The 20833-nt window shown below is 45.1% G+C and overlaps 1 protein-coding gene across 1 annotated transcript in view; it reads right to left on the bottom strand.

Annotated features, from left to right (window-relative positions):
• The window catches only part of ADPRS (ADP-ribosylserine hydrolase), a 51546-nt gene that overhangs the window by 6495 nt on the left and 24218 nt on the right, over nt 1-20833 (bottom strand). Inside the window, exons 3-4 of the mRNA XM_069223836.1 lie at nt 17967-18174; nt 16968-17149 (exon numbers count right to left, since the gene is read on the bottom strand). Coding sequence (XP_069079937.1) covers nt 16968-17149; nt 17967-18174 — 390 coding nt within the window. The remainder of the gene's footprint in view (nt 1-16967; nt 17150-17966; nt 18175-20833) is intronic.

Raw genomic sequence — 20833 nt, 5'->3', positions numbered from 1 at the left:
AATAAAAGAAAGTTCACTATAGAAAATAAAACTTTGCAATCTTGTTTGTCCTGCTCGGCATATTTTTGCCAGTCACACGACTTCTGCCTACGGGCACTAGAAGTAAAAAAAAAAAAAAAAAACAAAAAAAAAAAAGTACCTTAGACATGTCTGGAGCAGCCGACGGGTACTAATTAAGTTGACTCAATCAGTGCGTGGTCCCTACTCCACAGGAAGGAACAGAAATGAAGCTAGGTCTCCACTCACCAATTGCGAGGCTCTAAAGAAGAGTGCCACGCAAGTGAACATGCAATAGTGTCTCACAAGCGAGATGCTACTGCAGGCTCAACCCTAAAAAGCTAAGCAGCTGCAAACCTCCCCGTGCAGAATGGCCTGACGCACAATTTCCTGGGGATGCATCCAAAACATAATCTGGTTGCTTACAAACTATTTTAAATTACACTAACAGACCCTGTAAAACTGCCTGTGGACATTGTAATTGAGCAAAAAACATAAAAAGTGCAGATTAACTATTGGAGTAGACCATCAACACCATTAAGAGTGATGTCTAGAAGCAAATACTGTCCATAATTAAAGAGTTTTTTCAACTCTACACCTTAAAAATTCACACTTCCAGATATAGCACTTTAGGGGTACTTCCCAGAGTAACCTCTTTCAAGGCTCATATCTGAATCAGTGGATGGCCGAGTCACAGTTTGTTTGACTGCACATCCTGGCTTACATAGCACAGACAGGGTTGTTGAACGTTTTTTAGTTAGATAAGCTGCTCTGAATCAAATCGTATAGCCATGTGACTGACTGTATAGCAGCAAGGGGGAGCTTTTCGTATTCCCCATATCTAGCATTTAAAATTGGCAAACCTCTCCCAAGCCATAAAAATACATATTCAAAGGCAAAAAAGGAAGAAAATACGCAACATCAGAGGAAACCTAAAAAAAAAAAAAAAAAAAAAAAAAAAAAAATCACACCACCACTATGTTTCAAGGTTCCATTGTTTCTCATACCAGTTAACCTCACGTAGGCTTTTCATGAAGCAACAAAGACCAAAACATATTGTTTGTCATCTGATCACTGCTCTGCTATAACAACCAAATTGATGCCTCTACAAAACAGTTTTAAAAAGACACAGAGAGAGGTCGGGCAGTGCTGGCAGTCCTCGACCCAAAGGGTTTACGAATCAGGAGATACGATGGGGAAAGTGCTGTACTTGTTGGAGACCCAAGATGTTTCAGCGCGGGTGGTGCCACTCATTAGGGACCGGACTGGCGTTGCTCGGGAGGGCCTAGAGGAGACAGCACAAACCTTTGCCTCCTATTACGAGGACCTCTATTCCAGAGTGCTCCAACCCCCAGCGAACAGGAAAATCCCATTCTGAACGACATTTCCCTCCCCTCTTAGCTGCTGAACTGGACCTGCCTCTGACAAAGAAAGAGGTAGACTGTGCTATATCGGCCCTCAGGCTGGGAAGACCCCGGGCCCGGACAGCGAACCCTATAGAATATTATCAGAGGTTTTGTCGGCGCCTCGTTCCCCATCTCGTGAGCGCCTATGAGGCGGCCGCTCAACGAGGCGCATTCTACCCAGGTCTGGACTGAGCCACCATTGTGGTCATACCAAAGAGTGACCTACCCAGAGACCAGTGTTCCTCATATCGACCCATCTCGCTGATTAATGCGGACATTAAGATATTTGCAAAAGTGTTGGCCACTCGACTTGCCCCGTTCACTGCCCTTCCCTGTTCCCCCCAAACCAGTGTGGCTCCATGCTGGGTAGGAGCATGCGTCACTGCCTGAGAAGCTCCAGGTGGCACTCTCCCAGAAGGATAGACTGGAGGGGGATTTAGCACTCCTCCTAGTGGATTTCCACAAGGCCTTTGATACCTTGGCGTGGAACTTCCTAGAAGAGGTGCTGATCCGCATCGGTCTCTGCCCAAAATTCAGAGGGATGGTACACCTTCTCTATCGAGACCCGTCAGCCCAAGTACGGGTCAATGACATCTTGTTGGACCCCTTTCCGATCAGGAGGAACGAGTTAGGGCTGTCCTCTTTCACCCCTCCTATTCACCCTGGCCATTGAATCGCTGGCCCACCTTCTTCAGGGAGAATCGCTTATGAGGGGCTGGCTATGGGGGAGTGAATGAGAGGACCTTGTACGCAGAAGATGTTCTGGTGTTTCTGGGGAGGCCACGAGACTCTGGCCCCGATGCCTTGAGCTCCTGACGCTGTATGGCGAGGCATTGGGCCTGCATCAGAACCTAGGGAAATCAGTGCTGGTGGAGGTGCGGGGACAGGCAGGGGGGAAACAAATGGTGTCCCACCGTCACGGTGAGGCATAATGCCTTCAAATACCTGGGAACCCACCTCTCGACAATCCCAGAACTGGCCTGGGAACTCAACTTCCAACCACTTGCACGGACCCTGTCTGCGGACCTGGGCAGGCGGTGACACCTCCCCCTGAACCCATTGGGCCGCACTGCTCTTTTCAAGATGATCTGTCTCCCCAGATACTTGTAGGTCTTGCTTGACAAACTTCCCATACTTGGTCCCTCAGGCCTGGTTCCGATCCCTCACCTCCAAGCTTACCTCCTTGATATGGGCGGGAGGGCGACATAGGGTGGCCTATGTCGCCCTCCCGCTCAGCGTGGAAATCTCCATAAGAAGGGGGAATCGGAATTCTGGACTTGTACATCTACTACCTGGCGGCCCAGATGGTCCCCATCATTGAATGGTTCAAGGGCGGTTGGGACAATCTGGCTTACCGGCTGGAGATCTGGCAGGCGGGCTTTGAGGGTCTCCTGGGGCTGCTATATGGGAGCCGGATTCCCTGTGCTGCCCCTCACTGTACACAGGTGGTGGTGAAGTGCTGGAAGGCGGCACTGCGGTCGACGGGGTGGGAGCAACGCCTCACTAAATTGACACCCCTATGGCAGGGCACTTGGCTCCGGCAGGTCGGTGAATTAGAAAGATTTAAACACTAGGACAATATCGGAATTACTTATCTGGGTGATAACACAGAGGGGCTTATGTCATTCCAACAGCTGAAGGACCATTATGCACTGGCTAACACTCAGTTCTTCTGTTTCCTCCAACTGCGCCATGCCCTGGAAATCACCTGTCTCTGGCCTTGTCCCTCCCTGATTACAGCCGTCTTGAGGCGAAACTCCTGATGGGAAAACTGGGAAGAGGTGCCATCACCCAGACTCACCGCTCCCTACTCACTAACGCACCAGATGGACTTGACTAATGGGCAGCCTGGGTGGGTGACTTGGACGAGGACGACTGGAGGGAGGGCCTGCCTTGCACCACGTGAGCTGAGCATATCAGCGTGTTTGAGGATGGTGCAGATTAACTACTTTCACATGACATACCTCACTCCGCGGCACTTGCAACACATGAGTTCTGGGACCCCTGCGGGGTGCGCAAGGTGTTGTCAGGTGGAGGCACATCTCCTGCATGTTGCCTCGAAGGTGAGCCCCTTTTGGGAGGGGGTGGAGAGGGAAGTTTCTACGGTGCTGGGGGGCTTGATTAATTTGAATGTGAAGGTGGCGATACTGGGCCTTCTGGAGCAGTTGGGAGGGGCCCGAACGGAGAGAACTTTCATTGGAGTGGCCTGCCTAGTGGCCAAACGAGACATTGCGCAACAATGGAAAAGTCCTGAGATGCCATCCGTCACAAAGTGGCAAGTGGGGATGGACTGGTGCTCTCAAGGAGAAAAACTGATTTATGAGGCGAGGGGCTGTCCTTGGAAGTACGAGGCGATCTGGGAGAAGCGGAGGGCACATCATGGACTGAACTCTAAGCAATGTATTTGCCCTGGGCCAGGGTGGTGGGTATTCGGTTACCAACTGCACATCATGTACGGACCTATCCAATGTGCTTGTGCTTTACTGTACTCACTGTAGTGTTGGTGTCTTTTGTTTCCTATTTCAAAAATAAATAAATTTGGATAATAAAAAAAAAAAAAAAAAAAAAAAGACACATTGATCCTCTCAGGAGGCATCAGACAAGACATCCCATGGCAGACTTCAGAGGCCTGTCAGAGTATCATCTCACATGGAAAACCTTTCCAAGATCCTGGGGGCAAGGTCTCACACAAAACCAAGCCTTTGGAAAGCTAATGTTAACCATGATCAACCACGAGAAGTCAGGCCTCTCAGAAATACCAAACTAACACTGCCCAATACTCGTGAAAGTGGATCCTCAATGCTAAACCTGTCAACGGCGTATGATGCAGTCAACTATAAGACTCTACAAAATCACCTGGAAGAAAAGAACTAAGACGTCAGAGTGGTGCTAGTGTGGTTCTGACTCTTCTTCTAAGATAAGGGTTAACATACAAAAACTGTTAACAACCCAAGTGTTGGTCAAAACCAAGGATGTGCACCATCACCACAACTTTTCAGCATTTAAATGCAACCCTTGCTAAGCCACCAACTACATTCATAATGAATGCAATCAATAATCCGATCCATTAACACTTAGGTATCAAAAGAGAGCAAAAATAACATCCTAACTCAGCTACCCCAGGGATGTGGAATTCCTATCGCCCGACGCCTGGGACATCTTGTTTGGGGTCAAGGGCAACAAGTTTTTATGTTTACTTTGTCCTTGGGACAAGTAGGCCCAACCCCCTGCAGCACAAACCCTTTGGCTGCCTGTTTACAGAGAGTGGAACTCTCTGCAGTTGAGGTAATGTGTTTCCAAAAGATAATGCTGTTCGAACTTGTATTTATGGTTCATTATTTGAAAGCCTTCATTATTAGGGTGAGTGCAGTAAATAAATGTTTTAAGGTCACACTTCACTATTGACGTTGGTTCCAGTACAAAAAAAAACAAAAAACGTGTGCACACATGTTTGAAAAGTTTAGGCTAAGTATAATGCTCCCAGAATGCTCTCTGATTATATGCAAATGAAGTGTCATTTAGTAAAATGTGTTGTTGCATGCTAGTATTTCCCAAAAATATTTCTAATGGAAAATCAGTGTAACCATTTTCAACACGATTATGGGAAGCATGAAAATAAACAAACACTGAAAGCCAACTGATCTGACATATTTTTATAAGTCTTTTAGGTTTCATCAATGCGTGTCTTGTTTTGACATGGCTTTTGTAACACTTTATTGTTGTGGGAGCTACCAGGCCCTCAACATTGTAACAAACACTGGCAAACCCCCCCCAAAACGTTTTTGAACTCTAAAAGCACACGTTGCCACCAGCGGCATAACAAAGGCCCCGCAGCCGCCCTCCAGGGGGCCCCTTCAGCACAGCACCTGCCCTGAGTGAGTCTGGAGAGGGGGCTCCTCCATGTTCTTTGCAAAGGGGCACCCTCCAGTTTCGTTACATCACTGATTGCCACTGTAGTTCCTGACACTGAACAAAACTACTTTGTGTGGCAATATGCTCCTTGTGGAATAGCAGAATGCGATCACTCACAGTAAAGCCAGCCGAAAGAGAGAGAAATGTCTTTGTTAACACCAGACCTAATTAGGGACCAAGACCCACATGTAGGTAGCTTTTTGCATGTCGCAAACAGCGACTTTCGCTGTTTGCGATGTGCAAAAAGCACATTGCGATGCACAAACCCAGTTTTGCGATTCAGTAACCTGGTTACCGAATCACAAAACGGGTTTGCGACTCGCAATTAGTAAGGGGTGTTCCCTTCCTAATTGTGACTCGCAGTGCAATGTAGGATTGTTTTGTGACCGCGAACGCGGGCGCAAACCAATCGCAGTTTGCATCCATTTCAAATGGGTGCTAACACTTTCGCAAAAGGGAAGGGAGCCCCATGGGACCCCTTCCCCATTGTGAATATCACTGTAAACATTTTTTCAGAGCAGGCAGTGGTCCTGCTCTGAAAAAATGAAACGAAAATGTTTCATTTTTCGTTTTTGTTATGCATCTCGTTTTCCTTTAAGGAAAACGGCTGCATTACCAAAAAAAAAAACAAAAAAAAACCTGCTTTATTGAAAAGCAGTCACAGACATGGTGGTCTGCTGTCTCCAGCAGGCCACCATTCGCGGGGGGGTCGCAAATTGCGAATCACAGTTGGTGTCAAGGACACCATCCTACATTCGGATTTGCGACTCGCAATTTGCAGGTCACAAATCTGAACCTACCTACATGTGGCCCCAAATTCTTAAAGAAAGTCACAAAAGTGCACCCATGGTATATGTCGTACCCCTATAAAATATTTGTGAACTGTATCTTAGCATGGGTAAATACGATGTGTAGATTTGCTCATGTGAAAATCTATTGAGCATTTGCAAGTTCATTTTCCCTCCAGCCACTTTCTTCCCAACCCTGGAAGAAGTTATAATTCTGCCATTGTCAGGAGTAAATGTCCAACCTTTCTTATTATGGGAAAATATTAGAGAGAAGCTGGTAAAAATCTTTAAAACATGCAGGTTAGTAGGTTTGCAGACTCAAAGGCATTCCAGCCCTGGAACTATTGCTTACTGCTTCCTCCAGTCCCAGTATGCAGATCTGCAGAAAGGTGGCAAAATAAGGAAATTGCTACAGTAGGGATTGAAACTGCAAGTATTCAAGCCCTACTATGGTAGTAGCCCTGGCATAATCAGAGAGGCTATTAATTGCTGCCATAATTTGTCGCCACCCTACATGGCACCAAAGGGACAAGTAGATCTTTTTACAGGACAAGTAGATTTGAGAAGCAACCTGTCCCCTGGACAAGTAGATATTTAAATAAATTCCACACCCCTGTACCCACTATCAACAAAGGATAATCTACTTAGAGACAATGGCATCAAAACTCATTGTGTTAATTCTAGACCCATTCACAGCCTCCCTCCCTTTATATTGTTCTCAGGAATTGAGCACAGCACAGAAAGTGGAAATCTTTGCAATTTAGTTTATTCCAGATCTCTCCTCAAAACCGATCTCAACCATCAAATCTAGCACCAATTTATAATGCAGAGAAGAGTTATCTAAATCACGGATGTGGAATTCGTATAGCCCGATGCCCAGAACATATTGTTTGGGGTCACGGACAGGTTTTCAAGTTTATTTTGTCCTTGGTACAAGTAGGCCCAACCCCCTGCAGCACAAACCCTTTGGCTTCCAGTTTACAGGGAAGGTTGATGTAATTTTTGTGTCCATTTATGGTTCATTAATGCAAAGCCTTTATTAATAGGGTGAGCACTCTAAAGGAAGGTTGTAAGGTCACACTGCACTACTGACAGTGGATCCGGTAAAAAAAAAATAAATAAACACGTACGAAGGTTCGAAAAGTTTAACAATATGAGGCTACGTACATTAAATGCAAATGTTTGCAAAAGCTCATAAGCAAGATGGAGGATTCTTTGTTTCAAAATAGAAATTACAATGAACTTTCATGTTCTATTTCTTTGAAGCATCATTTAGTAAAATGTGTTGATACATGCTAGTATTCAAAAATAATATTCATAATAGAAAACCAGTGCAACAATTTTCTACAAGATTATGGGAAACATGAAAATAAACAAGCACTGGCAGAAGCCAACAATCGGACACTGGTTGTCAGTCTTTTGGTTTTGTCAATGCGTGTCTTGTTTTGACATGGCTTTTGTAACACTTTATTGTTGTGGGAGCTGCAAGGCCCTCACCATTGTAACAAACATTGGTAAAAAGCACAAAAAAAAAAAAACTATATATATATATATATATATATATATAAAAAACAACTTGTAACACTCCGAGCCCAACACTAGATGGCAGGATAACGCACAGCATGTGTATCTGCAGCTACACATGCCATCGAACATGTATATATATATATATATATATATGGAAAATGTCACTTACCCAGTGTACATCTGTTCGTGGCATTAGATGCTGCAGATTCACATGCTGTGCATTATCCTGCCATCTAGTGTTGGGCTCGGAGTGTTACAAGTTGTTTTTCTTCGAAGAAGTCTTTTCGAGTCACGAGACCGAGGGACTCCTCCCTTTCGGCTCCATTGCGCATGGGCGTCGACTCCATCTTAGATTGTTTTCCCCGCAGAGGCTGAGGTAGGAGTTGTGTATATAGTAAAGGTGCCCATGCAATGCAGTAAGTATGTATGTACATAATGTGTATAAAAACTAGTAAGTATTTACAAATTTTATTCAACTTAAAACGGCTACAGGCTCCCAGGGAGGCGGGAGGGCGCATGTGAATCTGCAGCGTCTCATGCCACGAACAGATGTACACTGGGTAAGTGACATTTTCCGTTCGATGGCATGTGTAGCTGCAGATACACATGCCGTGCATAGACTAGTAAGCAGTTATCTCCCCAAAAGCGGTGGCTTAGCCTGTAGGAGTTGAAGTTGTCTGAAATAATGTTCGTAGTACAGCCTGTCCTACTGTGGCTTGTTGTGTTGTTAACACATCTACACAGTAATGTTTTGTGAATGTATGAGGCGTAGACCATGTGGCTGCCTTACAGATTTCTGTCATAGGTATATTTCCTAGAAAAGCCATTGTGGCGCCTTTCTTCCTAGTGGAGTGCGCCTTTGGCGTAATAGGTAGATCTCTTTTTGCTTTGATATAGCAGGTCGGAATACATTTCAGTATCCATCTGGCAATGCCTTGTTTGGAGATGGATTTCCTGCATGAGGTTTTTGGAAGGCTACGAACAATTGTTTTGTTTTGCGAAACTGTTTCGTTCTATCAATGTAATACATCAGTGCTCTTTTAATGTCTAATGTATGTAAGGCTCTTTCGGCTACTGAGTCTGGTTGTGGAAAAAAGACTGGGAGTTCCACTGTTTGGTTTAGGTGGAACGGTGATATAACTTTTGGTAAGAATTTGGGATTTGTACGGAGAACCACTTTATGTTTATGTATTTGTATAAAGGGTTCTTGTATAGTAAATGCCTGGATTTCACTTACTCTTCTAAGAGATGTGATAGCTATTAGAAAGGCTACTTTCCAGGTTACGTATTGCATCTCACAAGAGTGCATGGGCTCAAATGGTGGACCCATGAGTCGTGTTAATACAATATTGAAGTTCCACGAGGGGACTGGTGGTGTTCTCGGGGTATGATTCTTTTTAAACCCTCCATAAATGCTTTGATGACTGGGATTCTAAAAAGTGAAGTTGAATGTGTAATCTGCAGATAAGCAGATATTGCTGTGAGATGTATTTTAATAGAAGAAAATGCTAGTTTAGATTTTTGTAAGTGTAATAAGTAGCTTACAATATTTTTTGCGGAAGCATGTAGTGGTTGAATTTGATTATTATGGCAGTAATAAACAAATCTTTTCCATTTGTTTGCGTAACAATGTCTTGTAGTAGGTTTTCTAGCTTGTTTAATGACCTTCATACATTCTTGTGTAAGGTCTAAATGTCCAAATTCTAAGACTTCAGGAGCCAGATTGCTAGATTGAGCGATGCTGGATTCGGGTGTCTGATCTGTTGTTTGTGTTGAGTTAACAGATCTGGTCTGTTTGGTAGTTTGACATGATGTACTACTGACAGGTCTAGTAGTGTTGTGTACCATGGTTGGCGAGCCCAGGTTGGTGCTATTAGTATTAGTTTGAATCTGTTTTGACTCAATTTGTTGACCAGATAAGGAAGGAGTGGGAGAGGGGGAAAAGCGTAAGCAAATATCCCTGACCAACTCATCCATAACGCATTGCCCTTGGACTGAGGGTGTGGATACCTGGACACGAAGTCTTGGCATTTTGCATTTTCTTTTGTTGCGAAGGGGTCTATTTTTGGTGTTCCCCAGCGTAGAAAGTAAGTTTGTAGTATCTGGGGATGAATTTCCCATTCGTGTGTTTGTTGGTGATCTTGACTGAGATTGTCGGCCAACTGGTTTTGAATCCCCGGGATGTATTGTGCTATTAGGCGAATGTGATTGTGAATCGCCCAATGCCAAATCTTTTGTGCTAAGAGACACAGTTGTGATGAGTGTGTCCCTCCTTGTTTGTTTAGGTAATACATTGTTGTCATGTTGTCTGTTTTGACAAGAATGTATTTGTGGGCTATTAGCGGTTGAAATGCTTTCAATGCTAGAAACACTGCTAGCAGTTCTAAATGATTTATATGCAGTTGGCTTTGTTGAAGGTCCCATTGTCCCTGTATACTGTGCTGGTTGAGGTGTGCTCCCCACCCTATCATGGAAGCATCTGTTGTGATCACATATTGAGGCACTTGGTCTTGGAATGGGCGCCCTTGGTTTAAATTTATAGGATTCCACCATTGAAGCGAGAAGTGTGTTTGGCGGTCTATCAACACTAGATCTTGAAGTTGACCCTGTGCCTGTGTCCATTGTTTTGCTAGGCACTGTTGTAAGGGCCGCATGTGTAGTCTTGCGTTTGGGACAATGGCGATGCATGAAGACATCATGCCTAGGAGTTTCATTACAAACTTCACTTGATAATGTTGGTTTGGGTATATGTTTAATATCACATTTTGGAAGGCTTGTACCCTTTGTGGACTTGGAGTGGCAATCCCCTTTTGTGTGTTGATTGTTGCTCCTAAGGATTGTTGTATTTGACACGGTTGTAGATGTGATTTTTGGTAGTTTAGAGAGAACCCTAGTTTGTGTAGGGTTTCTATGACGTATTTTGTGTGTAGAAAACACTGTTGCCGAGTGCTGATTTTTATTAACCAATCGTCTAAGTAAGGGAATTCGTGGATGTGCTGTCTCCTGATGTGAGCGGCTACTACTGCAAGGCATTTTGTGAATACTCTTGGGGCTGTTGTTATGCCGAATGGTAATACTTTGACTTGGTAATGCACGCCTCGTATTACAAACCTTAAGTATTTCCTGTGTGAAGGATGTATGGGTATGTGGAAATAGGCATCCTTTAGATCTAACGTTGACATGTAGTCCTGTTGTTTGAGCAAGGGAATCACGTCTTGAAGTGTCACCATGTGAAAGTGATCTGATTTGATGTAAAGATTCAGTGTTCTGAGGTCTAATATGGGTCTCAGTGTTTTGTCTTTCTTTGGGATTAGGAAATACAGTGAGTATACACCTGTTCCTTTTTGATGGTTGGTTACCAGTTCTATTGCTTCCTTTTGTAACAATACTTGGACTTCTAGTTGTAACAGGTCTAAGTGTTGTTTGGACATATTGTGTGCTCTTGGAGGCACATCTGGTGGCAAATGTAGGAATTCTATGCAATAACCATGTTGGATAATGGCTAGGACCCACGCGTCCGTAGTTATGTGTTCCCAGTTGTGGTAATATTCTGTAAGCCTCCCCCCAACTGGTGTTGCGTGGTGGGGGTTTGTGACATTGAAGTCACTGTTTAGTTTGTGAGGTTTTTGGGCTCTGGAATTTCCCCCTTGGTTTAGGGAATTGTCCACCCCTATAATGTCCTCAAAACCCTCCTCTCTGATATTGGCCCCGATATGTGGGTCTGGGTTGTGAGGTGGAAGGCTCTGTGGATTGAGCACGAAACCCCCCTCTAAAGTGCATCTTCCTAAAGGTGCCTCTGCTATGTGGGGAGTAGAGCACGCCCATGGCTTTTAGCCGTGTCTGTGTCTTTTTTTAGTTTTTCTACAGTATAGCCTTATCCACCTCCGGCCCAAATAATTGTTGTTCATTGAAAGGCATATTCAGCACAACCTGCTGAATTTCTGGCTTGAATCCGGAGGTTCGTAGCCATGCGTGTCTCCGAATGGTTACCGCCGTGTTTACTGTCCTGGCCGCCGTGTCTGCTGAGTCCATAGCTGACCTTATTTGGTTGTTGGAGATAGTCTGGCCCTCCTCAACAACTTGTTGAGCAAGTTTCTGGAACTCTTTGGGAAGGTGTTGAATGAGATGTTGCATTTCATCCCAATGTGCCCTGTCGTATCTTGCCAGTAGAGCTTGTGAATTGGCAATTCGCCATTGATTGGCTACTTGCCTCCCTCTTGCCTGCTGCATCGAATTTCCGACTTTCTTTGTCAGGCGGTGGTGCGTCTCCAGAACTTTGGGAGTTTGCCCTTTTCCGGGCTGCTCCTACTACCACCGAATCAGGAGTCAACTGTTGTGTGATATATTCAGGGTCAGTAGGGGGAGGTTTATATTTCTTCTCCACCCTAGGCGTGATGGCTCTGCCTTTTACTGGGTCCTGAAACACCTGTTTGGCGTGTTTTAGCATGCCTGGCAGAATTGGCAAGCTTTGGTATTGGCTGTGCGTAGATGACAGGGTGTTGAACAAAAAGTCGTCCTCTATGGGCTCTGCATGCAATGCTACATAATGGAATATAGCTGCCCTTGAAACCACCTGCATGTATGCAGTACTGTCCTAAGGTGGTGACGGCCTTGTTGGGTAGCAATCAGGACTATTGTCTGAGACCGGTGCATCATACAAATCCCATGCATCTGGGTCATCCTGGCTCATCCCTGTGTGTGTAGGTGACTGCATCATTGGGGGTGTCGCCACCGGGGACAGATGTGGTGAATGTGCTGGCAATTGCTGTGGCGAGAATCGTGGTGGTGTCTTTTCTTTAGCCACTTTCGCTTTTGGCTTCATTTCCACCTCTTGGAATGCGAGCTTGCGCTTCATTTTTATTGGAGGAAGAGTTCTGATCTTTCCAGTGTCTTTTTGTATATGCCTCTGGGTATGGTCTGGCTCTCCCATACCCAGTTCTTGTTCAAATCTGTGGCCTTGTAATTGTGCTGCAAGGCCTTGTTCCTCTGTATAGGAGCTCTGTTTCGGCTCCAAAACTGCATGTTTCGGCACCGAAATCTTCTCGACAGTCTTTTTCGGCTCCGAGGAAACCTTTTTGACTTTCGGGGTGCCGAACTCTCGGTGCCGCGTCTGGTCGGAGCCGGTATCTCGACCGGAGTCGGATGTCTTCGGCTGCTGGGAGGCCTTTTTCGGTGCCGATGTTTGGTCACCGTGTTTTCGGGTAAATCCATGGCCTGTTGGCGATGGCGTCCCCTTGGCCTTCATTATTTTGGTGTGAGTTTTTACAGGGGCTGGTTTACTCACGGTTTGTTGCGTTTTTGGCTGCCCAATCTCGGACTCGTCCGAGACCGAATCTCGAATGGAGAAACTCTCCTCTTCTTCGACGTCGATGTGCCCGGCCGGTGTCGACGCCATCTGGAGTCTTCGAGCTCTTCGATCCCGTAGTGTTTTCTTGGATCGAAATGCCCGACAGGCCTCGCAAGTATCCTCTTTGTGTTCGGGAGACAAACACTGATTACAGACCAAGTGTTAGTCTGTATAAGGATACTTTGCGTGGCAGTTGGGGCAGAAGCGGAAGGGAGTCCGGTCCATGAGGTTTTGAAGATGGACGCGGTCGGGCCGACCAGGCTCCGCCGAGGTGTGGAGGCCCCGAAGTCGATGTGCACTCACTAACCCAGTACCGAGCGCAAACAATACCGTCGAATTTTCCGATAGCTAATTAACTTTTCCGAACCGAAATACGGAACGAAGAGGAACACGTCCGAACCTGATGGCGGAAAGAAAACAATCTAAGATGGAGTCGACGCCCATGCGCAATGGAGCCGAAAGGAAGGAGTCCCTCGGTCTTGTGACTCGAAAAGACTTCTTCGAAGAAAAACAACTTGTAACACTCCGAGCCCAACACTAGATGGCAGGATAATGCACAGCATGTGTATCTGCAGCTACACATGCCATCGAACATATATATATATATATATTTATATTTCTTTGGTCCCAAAAAGCACACATTGCCACAGTAGTTCCTGGCATTGAACAAAACTACTTTATGTGCCAGTATTCTCCTTGTGGAAGAGCACAATCCTATCACTCACAGTAAAGCCAGCCAATAAATGCATAGAGAGAAATAGGATTTTAATAAAAACAAAATATCTTGGTTAATGCCACAACTAATGAGGGGCTCAATTCTTCTAGAAAGTCACAAAAGTGCACCCATGACATATGTCTTTGCATTTGTAGGTTTCATGAATTCTCAAGAATTTACAGAAACAGACCAGGAAATCTACTCCTAGAAAATATTTGTGAACTGTATTTTAACACGAGCAAATATTCATGTGTAGATTTGCTCATGTGAAAATCTATTGAGCGTTTACAAGTTCACTTTCCTTCCAACCACTTTTTTATCAACCCTGGAAGAACTTCTACTTCTGCCCGTGTCAGGAGTACATTTCCAACCTTTCTCAGTATGGTAAAAATAGAGAAGAGATTGTGAAAGCCTTAAAACATGCAAGTTAATAGGTTTGCACAGCCTCATAGGCATTCTAGTCTTGGAACTATTGCTTACTGCTTCTACCAGCCGTAGTATCCAACAAAGGTGGCAAAAAAAAGAAATTGCTATAGTAGGGCTTGAAATTGCTAGTATTCAAAGTCTCCTATAGTATTAGCCCTAGCACAATCAGAGAGGCTATTATCAGAGTTCTTGCATAATGAGGTTGCTGCCATAATTTGTTGCAGCATTACACAGCACCAAAAGGACTAGATTTTGTACAGAACAAGTAGATTTAAGAAGCAACTTGTCCCATGGACAAGTACATTTTTTATTAAATTCCACACCCGACTAAATCCTTTGCAACACATGCTGAATCAAGCACCCAAGAGACTGACATTTCCTCCCAAATTCCAGAAATTCAGTCTGAAGAGGATTACCACAATGCCCCCACAAAAAGCAAGTGTTAAGACCTCAGTGCACAAATTAAACTCAGTCAGCAAGATCAGATGTTTCATATCACCAGGATGAATACCCGACTCCCCAACATTTCCCAGAAGGACAACAACCTAAATCTCACATCCAGACTCCAAAACGTTGAAAATTGGGTGAAAAGTGATGTGTCAACACTCTACAAAACACAAGCACATACAGGGAGTGCAGAATTATTAGGCAAATGAGTATTTTGACCACATCATCCTCTTTATGCATGTTGTCTTACTCCAAGCTGTATAGGCTCGAAAGCCTACTACCAATTAAGCATATTAGGTGATGTGCATCTCTGTAATGAGAAGGGGTGTGGTCTAATGACATCAACACCCTATATCAGGTGTGCATAATTATTAGGCAACTTCCTTTCCTTTGGCAAAATGGGTCAAAAGAAGGACTTGACAGGCTACGAAAAGTCAAAAATAGTGAGATATCTTGCAGAGGGATGCAGCACTCTTAAAATTGCAAAGCTTCTGAAGCGTGATCATCGAACAATCAAGCGTTTCATTCAAAATAGTCAACAGGGTCGCAAGAAGCGTGTGGAAAAACCAAGGCGCAAAATAACTGCCCATGAACTGAGAAAAGTCAAGCGTGCAGCTGCCACGATGCCACTTGCCACCAGTTTGGCCATATTTCAGAGCTGCAACATCACTGGAGTGCCCAAAAGCACAAGGTGTGCAATACTCAGAGACATGGCCAAGGTAAGAAAGGCTGAAAAACGACCACCACTGAACAAGACACACAAGCTGAAACGTCAAGACTGGGCCAATAAATATCTCAAGACTGATTTTTCTAAGGTTTTATGGACTGATGAAATGAGAGTGAGTCTTGATGGGCCAGATGGATGGGCCCGTGGATGGATTGGTAAAGGGCAGAGAGCTCCAGTCCGACTCAGACGCCAGCAAGGTGGAGGTGGAGTACTGGTTTGGGCTGGTATCATCAAAGATGAGCTTGTGGGGCCTTTTCGGGTTGAGGATGGAGTCAAGCTCAACTCCCAGTCCTACTGCCAGTTCCTGGAAGACACCTTCTTCAAGCAGTGGTACAGGAAGAAGTCTGCATCCTTCAAGAAAAACATGATTTTCATGCAGGACAATGCTCCATCACACGCGTCCAAGTACTCCACAGCGTGGCTGGCAAGAAAGGGTATAAAAGAAGGAAATCTAATGACATGGCCTCCTTGTTCACCTGATCTGAACCCCATTGAGAACCTGTGGTCCATCATCAAATGTGAGATTTACAAGGAGGGAAAACAGTACACCTCTCTGAACAGTGTCTGGGAGGCTGTGGTTGCTGCTGCACGCAATGTTGATGGTGAACAGATCAAAACACTGACAGAATCCATGGATGGCAGGCTTTTGAGTGTCCTTGCAAAGAAAGGTGGCTATATTGGTCACTGATTTGTTTTTGTTTTGTTTTTGAATGTCAGAAATGTATATTTGTGAATGTTGAGATGTTATATTGGTTTCACTGGTAATAATAATTGAAATGGGTATATATTTTTTTTTTGTTAAGTTGCCTAATAATTATGCACAGTAATAGTCACCTGCACACACAGATATCCCCCTAACATAGCTAAAACTAAAAACAAACTAAAAACTACTTCCAAAAATATTCAGCTTTGATATTAATGAGTTTTTTGGGTTCATTGAGAACATGGTTGTTGTTCAATAATAAAATTAATCCTCAAAAATACAACTTGCCTAATAATTCTGCACTCCCTGTATAAAAGATCTCTTAATGCAAGTTGAAAGCTGGCGTATTATCAATAAAGCAGAAAGTCTTCCTAGATCCCTGTCCATGCAAGGCAGTACAATCAGTGCCATCTAAATTATTTCCACTTCTTGATTTAAGATAACGTCGTAATTCATGAAGATAACAATCTGTCCCCCTGCTATGTATAAATGTGAGTTTGGGCTCTGCTCAACAGAATTTATTCTGTATCAGGTTTGTTTATATGGCTCTTTTGTTGGTAAGCGGCCCAACAAACCTGAATGCCCCATCTTATGCTGTGCGTTTAAATAGGTTTATTGGTGTTGAGGAGGCTTTGTGAAACTCATCTATTCGGTTGCCACTGTTATTTTTTTAATCTGCAATAGAAATGGAGATATTTTTCATTGTACAAAAAAATCTTAGGTGATAACTTGCTTGGTATGAAAGCATGAAGAATGTCTATCGTATCAGCTCAAACCGAGGGTACACGAATGAGCATCTACTTTTCTCAAAGCTCCAATGTCTGAACAAAGCTCACACACACACCTGCTGCTGACACTCCCGCCTCACTCACCCACAGAAAATAGGGATACTCACCAAGACAAAGTGTAACAAGGAGAAATTGATCTTTATGTTCACAATTCAGACCTCACTCCTTCTGCCTGTTCACTTACTCTTTAGCATCAGCTAGCGACTTCTCATCTCCTTCCACAGCTTCCATATTACTGATGAGCTGATCCAGGAACGTGTTGGTCGGCACGCCCTGTAGAGCATAGTGCACAGCCAGGGCCTGCAGAATGGCACCGTTGTAACCCAGTGAAGCAGCATGGGTCAACTGACCACTGATCTTGGCAAACTGTCACAAAATGAAGTAAGAAAATCAAAGACATACAAAAATACAGGGATTAGACCCAAAAAGCATCACACAAGTGCCTTGAGAGTGATAGTGAATAAAATGCATTGCAACACGACATTGGGCTCTTCTCAATGGCCTAATGTCATTAAGATTTTATACATTTGCATACATGCAGAGGTGGAAACGATCTCCATAAATCAAGGTACACAGAGACTAGAACTGTGCTTCACTTTAACACCCTTTATCTAGCACAGTTAACAGTTGTGCCGCAGCAATAGCTTTGGACTATTGTCATTTGCTATCACTGTGAGTCTGGAATGTGAGAGTAGTACCCTATATTTTGATCCTCTCAAGCAGTTATGGGCTATTCTCCGAACTCTCATCCAGAAATAGAGGTAACTGGACCAGCCTTGCTCTACAAGGCGGGTTAAGGCCTGCATACCTATTGTGACAGGTCGTCCTACAAAAATATACAAAGTTACATGGTGAAGTGCAGAGGAGAACCTGCAACAGTGTATACCCACGTACATAATCGATAAACACAGCAGTAATCTTGAAAGGTGCTCAAGAAGTTGATTTGGACTCTTAAATGGCGATCAGAACAAGCAGGACAGGCCATAGTCACCAGTAACGGTTGGTCAGGCAATGTCCCCAAAAATAGCAGAAATACGAAGGACCACCATGTCTTGCAAGCTCCAGATTTCCCACGGGGGCCTCCCTATCTTCAAACTAGTAGAGACTCAGTTTGGAATAGACAAGCACCTCCCACCAGGCCAAATGAAGAAATAAAAAAAGAAAAAACAACATATTAACTAACCTTTTTCACGTCCTTGATATCGGGATAAGCAAGTGGAATGCCAACTACCCTCATGGCTGCCCCATTGCCATATGAGCCTTTGCCTTCAAACTGTTCACGTGCTGGCTCAAACACATCGGTGCTTTGGCTGGTCAACAGCTTTTTGAAAACTGTGACAACACCCATCCCATAGCCTCGATCTGGGTCCTTCACATACTCCTCAGCAAACCTTAAGAGAAGATAGAGTACACTAAAGTCAATTAATCAGAACTCTATTTTTTATGTACTAGATTCTGTTTTTGGTCCCAAGGAAAACATGAGCTCTAATGTTTAGTTTTGTCACCATGTCTGCGCCTGATCATGACGTTTGTTGAAACGGCCTTAATGTACAAGTTACTTACCTTCGGTAACAAAATATCTGGTAGAGACAGATTCTAGTTGCAGATTTCTTACCTTAGAATTTCCCCTAGGCGTCAGAATGGATCTGGAGATTTTTCTTCGAGCAATACCCTTGCTTCAGTAGGTGCTGTCGGTCGACTCAACAGAGTCGTAGGTGTCGTGGTCAGCGTGATGACGTCGGGAGTAATACATAGACGCCGCCCTCACGCAGCGATGTCAGTTTAACGACTTTCCACGCCAGAGCGCAGAGCCGCTAAGAACACTGAGATTGGTGCGCCAGAGCTAAGGACCTGAAAGGGGGAATCCCTGTCCCTAGAAATCAGTTCACAAGCAGGGAGGATGGGTGGGCAGTAAGGAATCTGCAACTAGAATATGTCTCTACCAGATATTTTGTTACCGAAGGTAAGGAACGTGTATCTCTGATAGAGACTTCTAGTTGCAGATTCCTTACCTTAGAATAGATACCAAAGCAATGCCATCCTCGGTGGTGGGCTGCAACCTAAGATCATACTAGAAAGTCCTGCAGGACCGGACGACCAAAGTAGCCGTCTCGACGGACCTGACTATCCAGGTAGTAATGCTTAGCAAACGTGTGCAGGGATGCCCACATAGCTGCCTGACAGATATCCAGGACAGGAACTCCGCGTGCTAACGCAGTGGAAGCAGCAGTTGCTCTGGTGGAATGACCACGCAAGCCTTCAGGAGGTTGCTTCTTAGCCAAAGCGTAGCGCATTTTGATGCAAAGAAGCACCCATAGAGAGATGGTACGCATTTGCACTGCCTTCCCTTTTTTCGCACTCACATAGTCAAAGAAGAGTTGATCGTCCACACGGAAATCTTTAGTACGATTGAGATAGAACACCAGCGTTCTTTTTGGGTCCAGACGGTGGAGTCTCTCCTCCTCATGGGAAGGATGTTTGGGTACGTAGAAGGTAGGCAAAGTGATGGGCTGGCCTACATGAAATGGTGTAACCACCTTAGGAAGGAAGGAAGCTCTAGTGCGTAGCACTACCTTGTCAGGACGTACAGACAAATATGGAGGTTTTGAGGAAAGGGCCTGAAGCTCACTCACCCTGCGAGCAGAGGTGATAGCGACCAGAAAGACAGTTTTTAAGGTGAGGAGCCGCAAAGGACAATCATGCATTGGCTCAAAGGGGGTACACATCAAACAAGTAAGTACAAGATTAAGGTCCCACTGAGGCATGATAAATGGAGTGGGAGGAAATAAATGGGTGAGCCCTTTTAGGAACCTACTCACAATAGGTGATTTAAAGAGTGAGGGCTGATCAGGGAGCCTAAGAAAGGCGGAAATGGCAGATAAATAACCTGTAAGGGTGCCCAAAGCAGAGCCCTGCTGGGCTAAAGAAGGAATGACCAGAAGAACCTCTGACAGAGGGGCAGAAAGGAGATCAACAGATTTGTTGGTACACCATGCCACAAATTTATTCCAACGACAGGCGTATACAGTGTTAGTCGATGGACGCCTGGCTGCCAACATTGCAGACTTTAGGTGGAAGGGTGAAAGCCATCAACTGTTGCCACTCAATCTCCACGCATGAAGGCGGAGGTTGGACAGGTTCAGGTGCAGATTCGTGATCGACTGTGCGTCGACGGCTGAGTTAGTCTGCTCTAGCATTGAGGGAGCCCGCCAGATGTTGAACCATCAGGGTAATGCTCTGATGTTCCAGCCATGTCCAGAGGCGTAGTGCCTCCTGACAAAGGGTCCAGGACCCTACTCCACCCTGCTTGTTGGAGTACCACATGGCGGTAGTATTGCCTGTGAACACCTGCACCACTTTCCCATTGAGAGAGGGAAGGAATGCTTTTACCGCAAGCCTGATCGCCCGGAGCTCCAGCAGATTTATATGGAGCCCCGATTCTGTCGGAGACCAGAGGCCTCTGATCTCCGCCTCTCCCATGTGGCCGCCCCAACCCAGAAGTGACGCATCTGTCACTATACAGAGATCTGGTTGGGGAAGGGAGAGGGATCTGCCGTGGACCCAATTCGGATTCGAAAGCCACCACTGCAGGTCTTTCGCAGTCCCTTCTGAGATCTGGACCATGTCGGAGAGATTCCCCTGATGCTGCACCCACTGGAACTTCAGGTTCCACTGCAGAGCCTGCATATGCCATCTGGCATGTGTTACTAGCAGGAAGCAGGAGGCCATGAGGCCCAGCAGCCTCAGAGTCAGTCTACTGAAACCCAAGACCAAGGCTGAAAGATTGGAATCATAGCCTGAATGTCTTGGACTTGCTTTTCGGGAGGATAAGCCCGAAACTGCACTGTGTCCAGAACTGCCCCGATGAAAGGGAGCGTCTGAGAGGGAGTCAGGTGTGACTTCGGCACATTTATAGTGAACCCCAGCGTGTGCAGGAGGTTCGCCATAGTCTGAAGGTGGGAGACGACTGTCTGGGGCGAGTCTGCCTTCAACAGCCAGTCTTCGAGGTAGGGGAAGACTGAGACCCCTAATCTGCGCAGATGAGCTGCA

This window comes from Pleurodeles waltl, chromosome 3_1 (genome assembly GCF_031143425.1).
Source record: "Pleurodeles waltl isolate 20211129_DDA chromosome 3_1, aPleWal1.hap1.20221129, whole genome shotgun sequence".
Classification (NCBI taxonomy): domain Eukaryota; kingdom Metazoa; phylum Chordata; class Amphibia; order Caudata; family Salamandridae; genus Pleurodeles; species Pleurodeles waltl.
The sequence above is the reverse complement of the archived record's forward strand: the minus strand, read 5'-3'. Positions and strand labels throughout refer to the sequence as shown.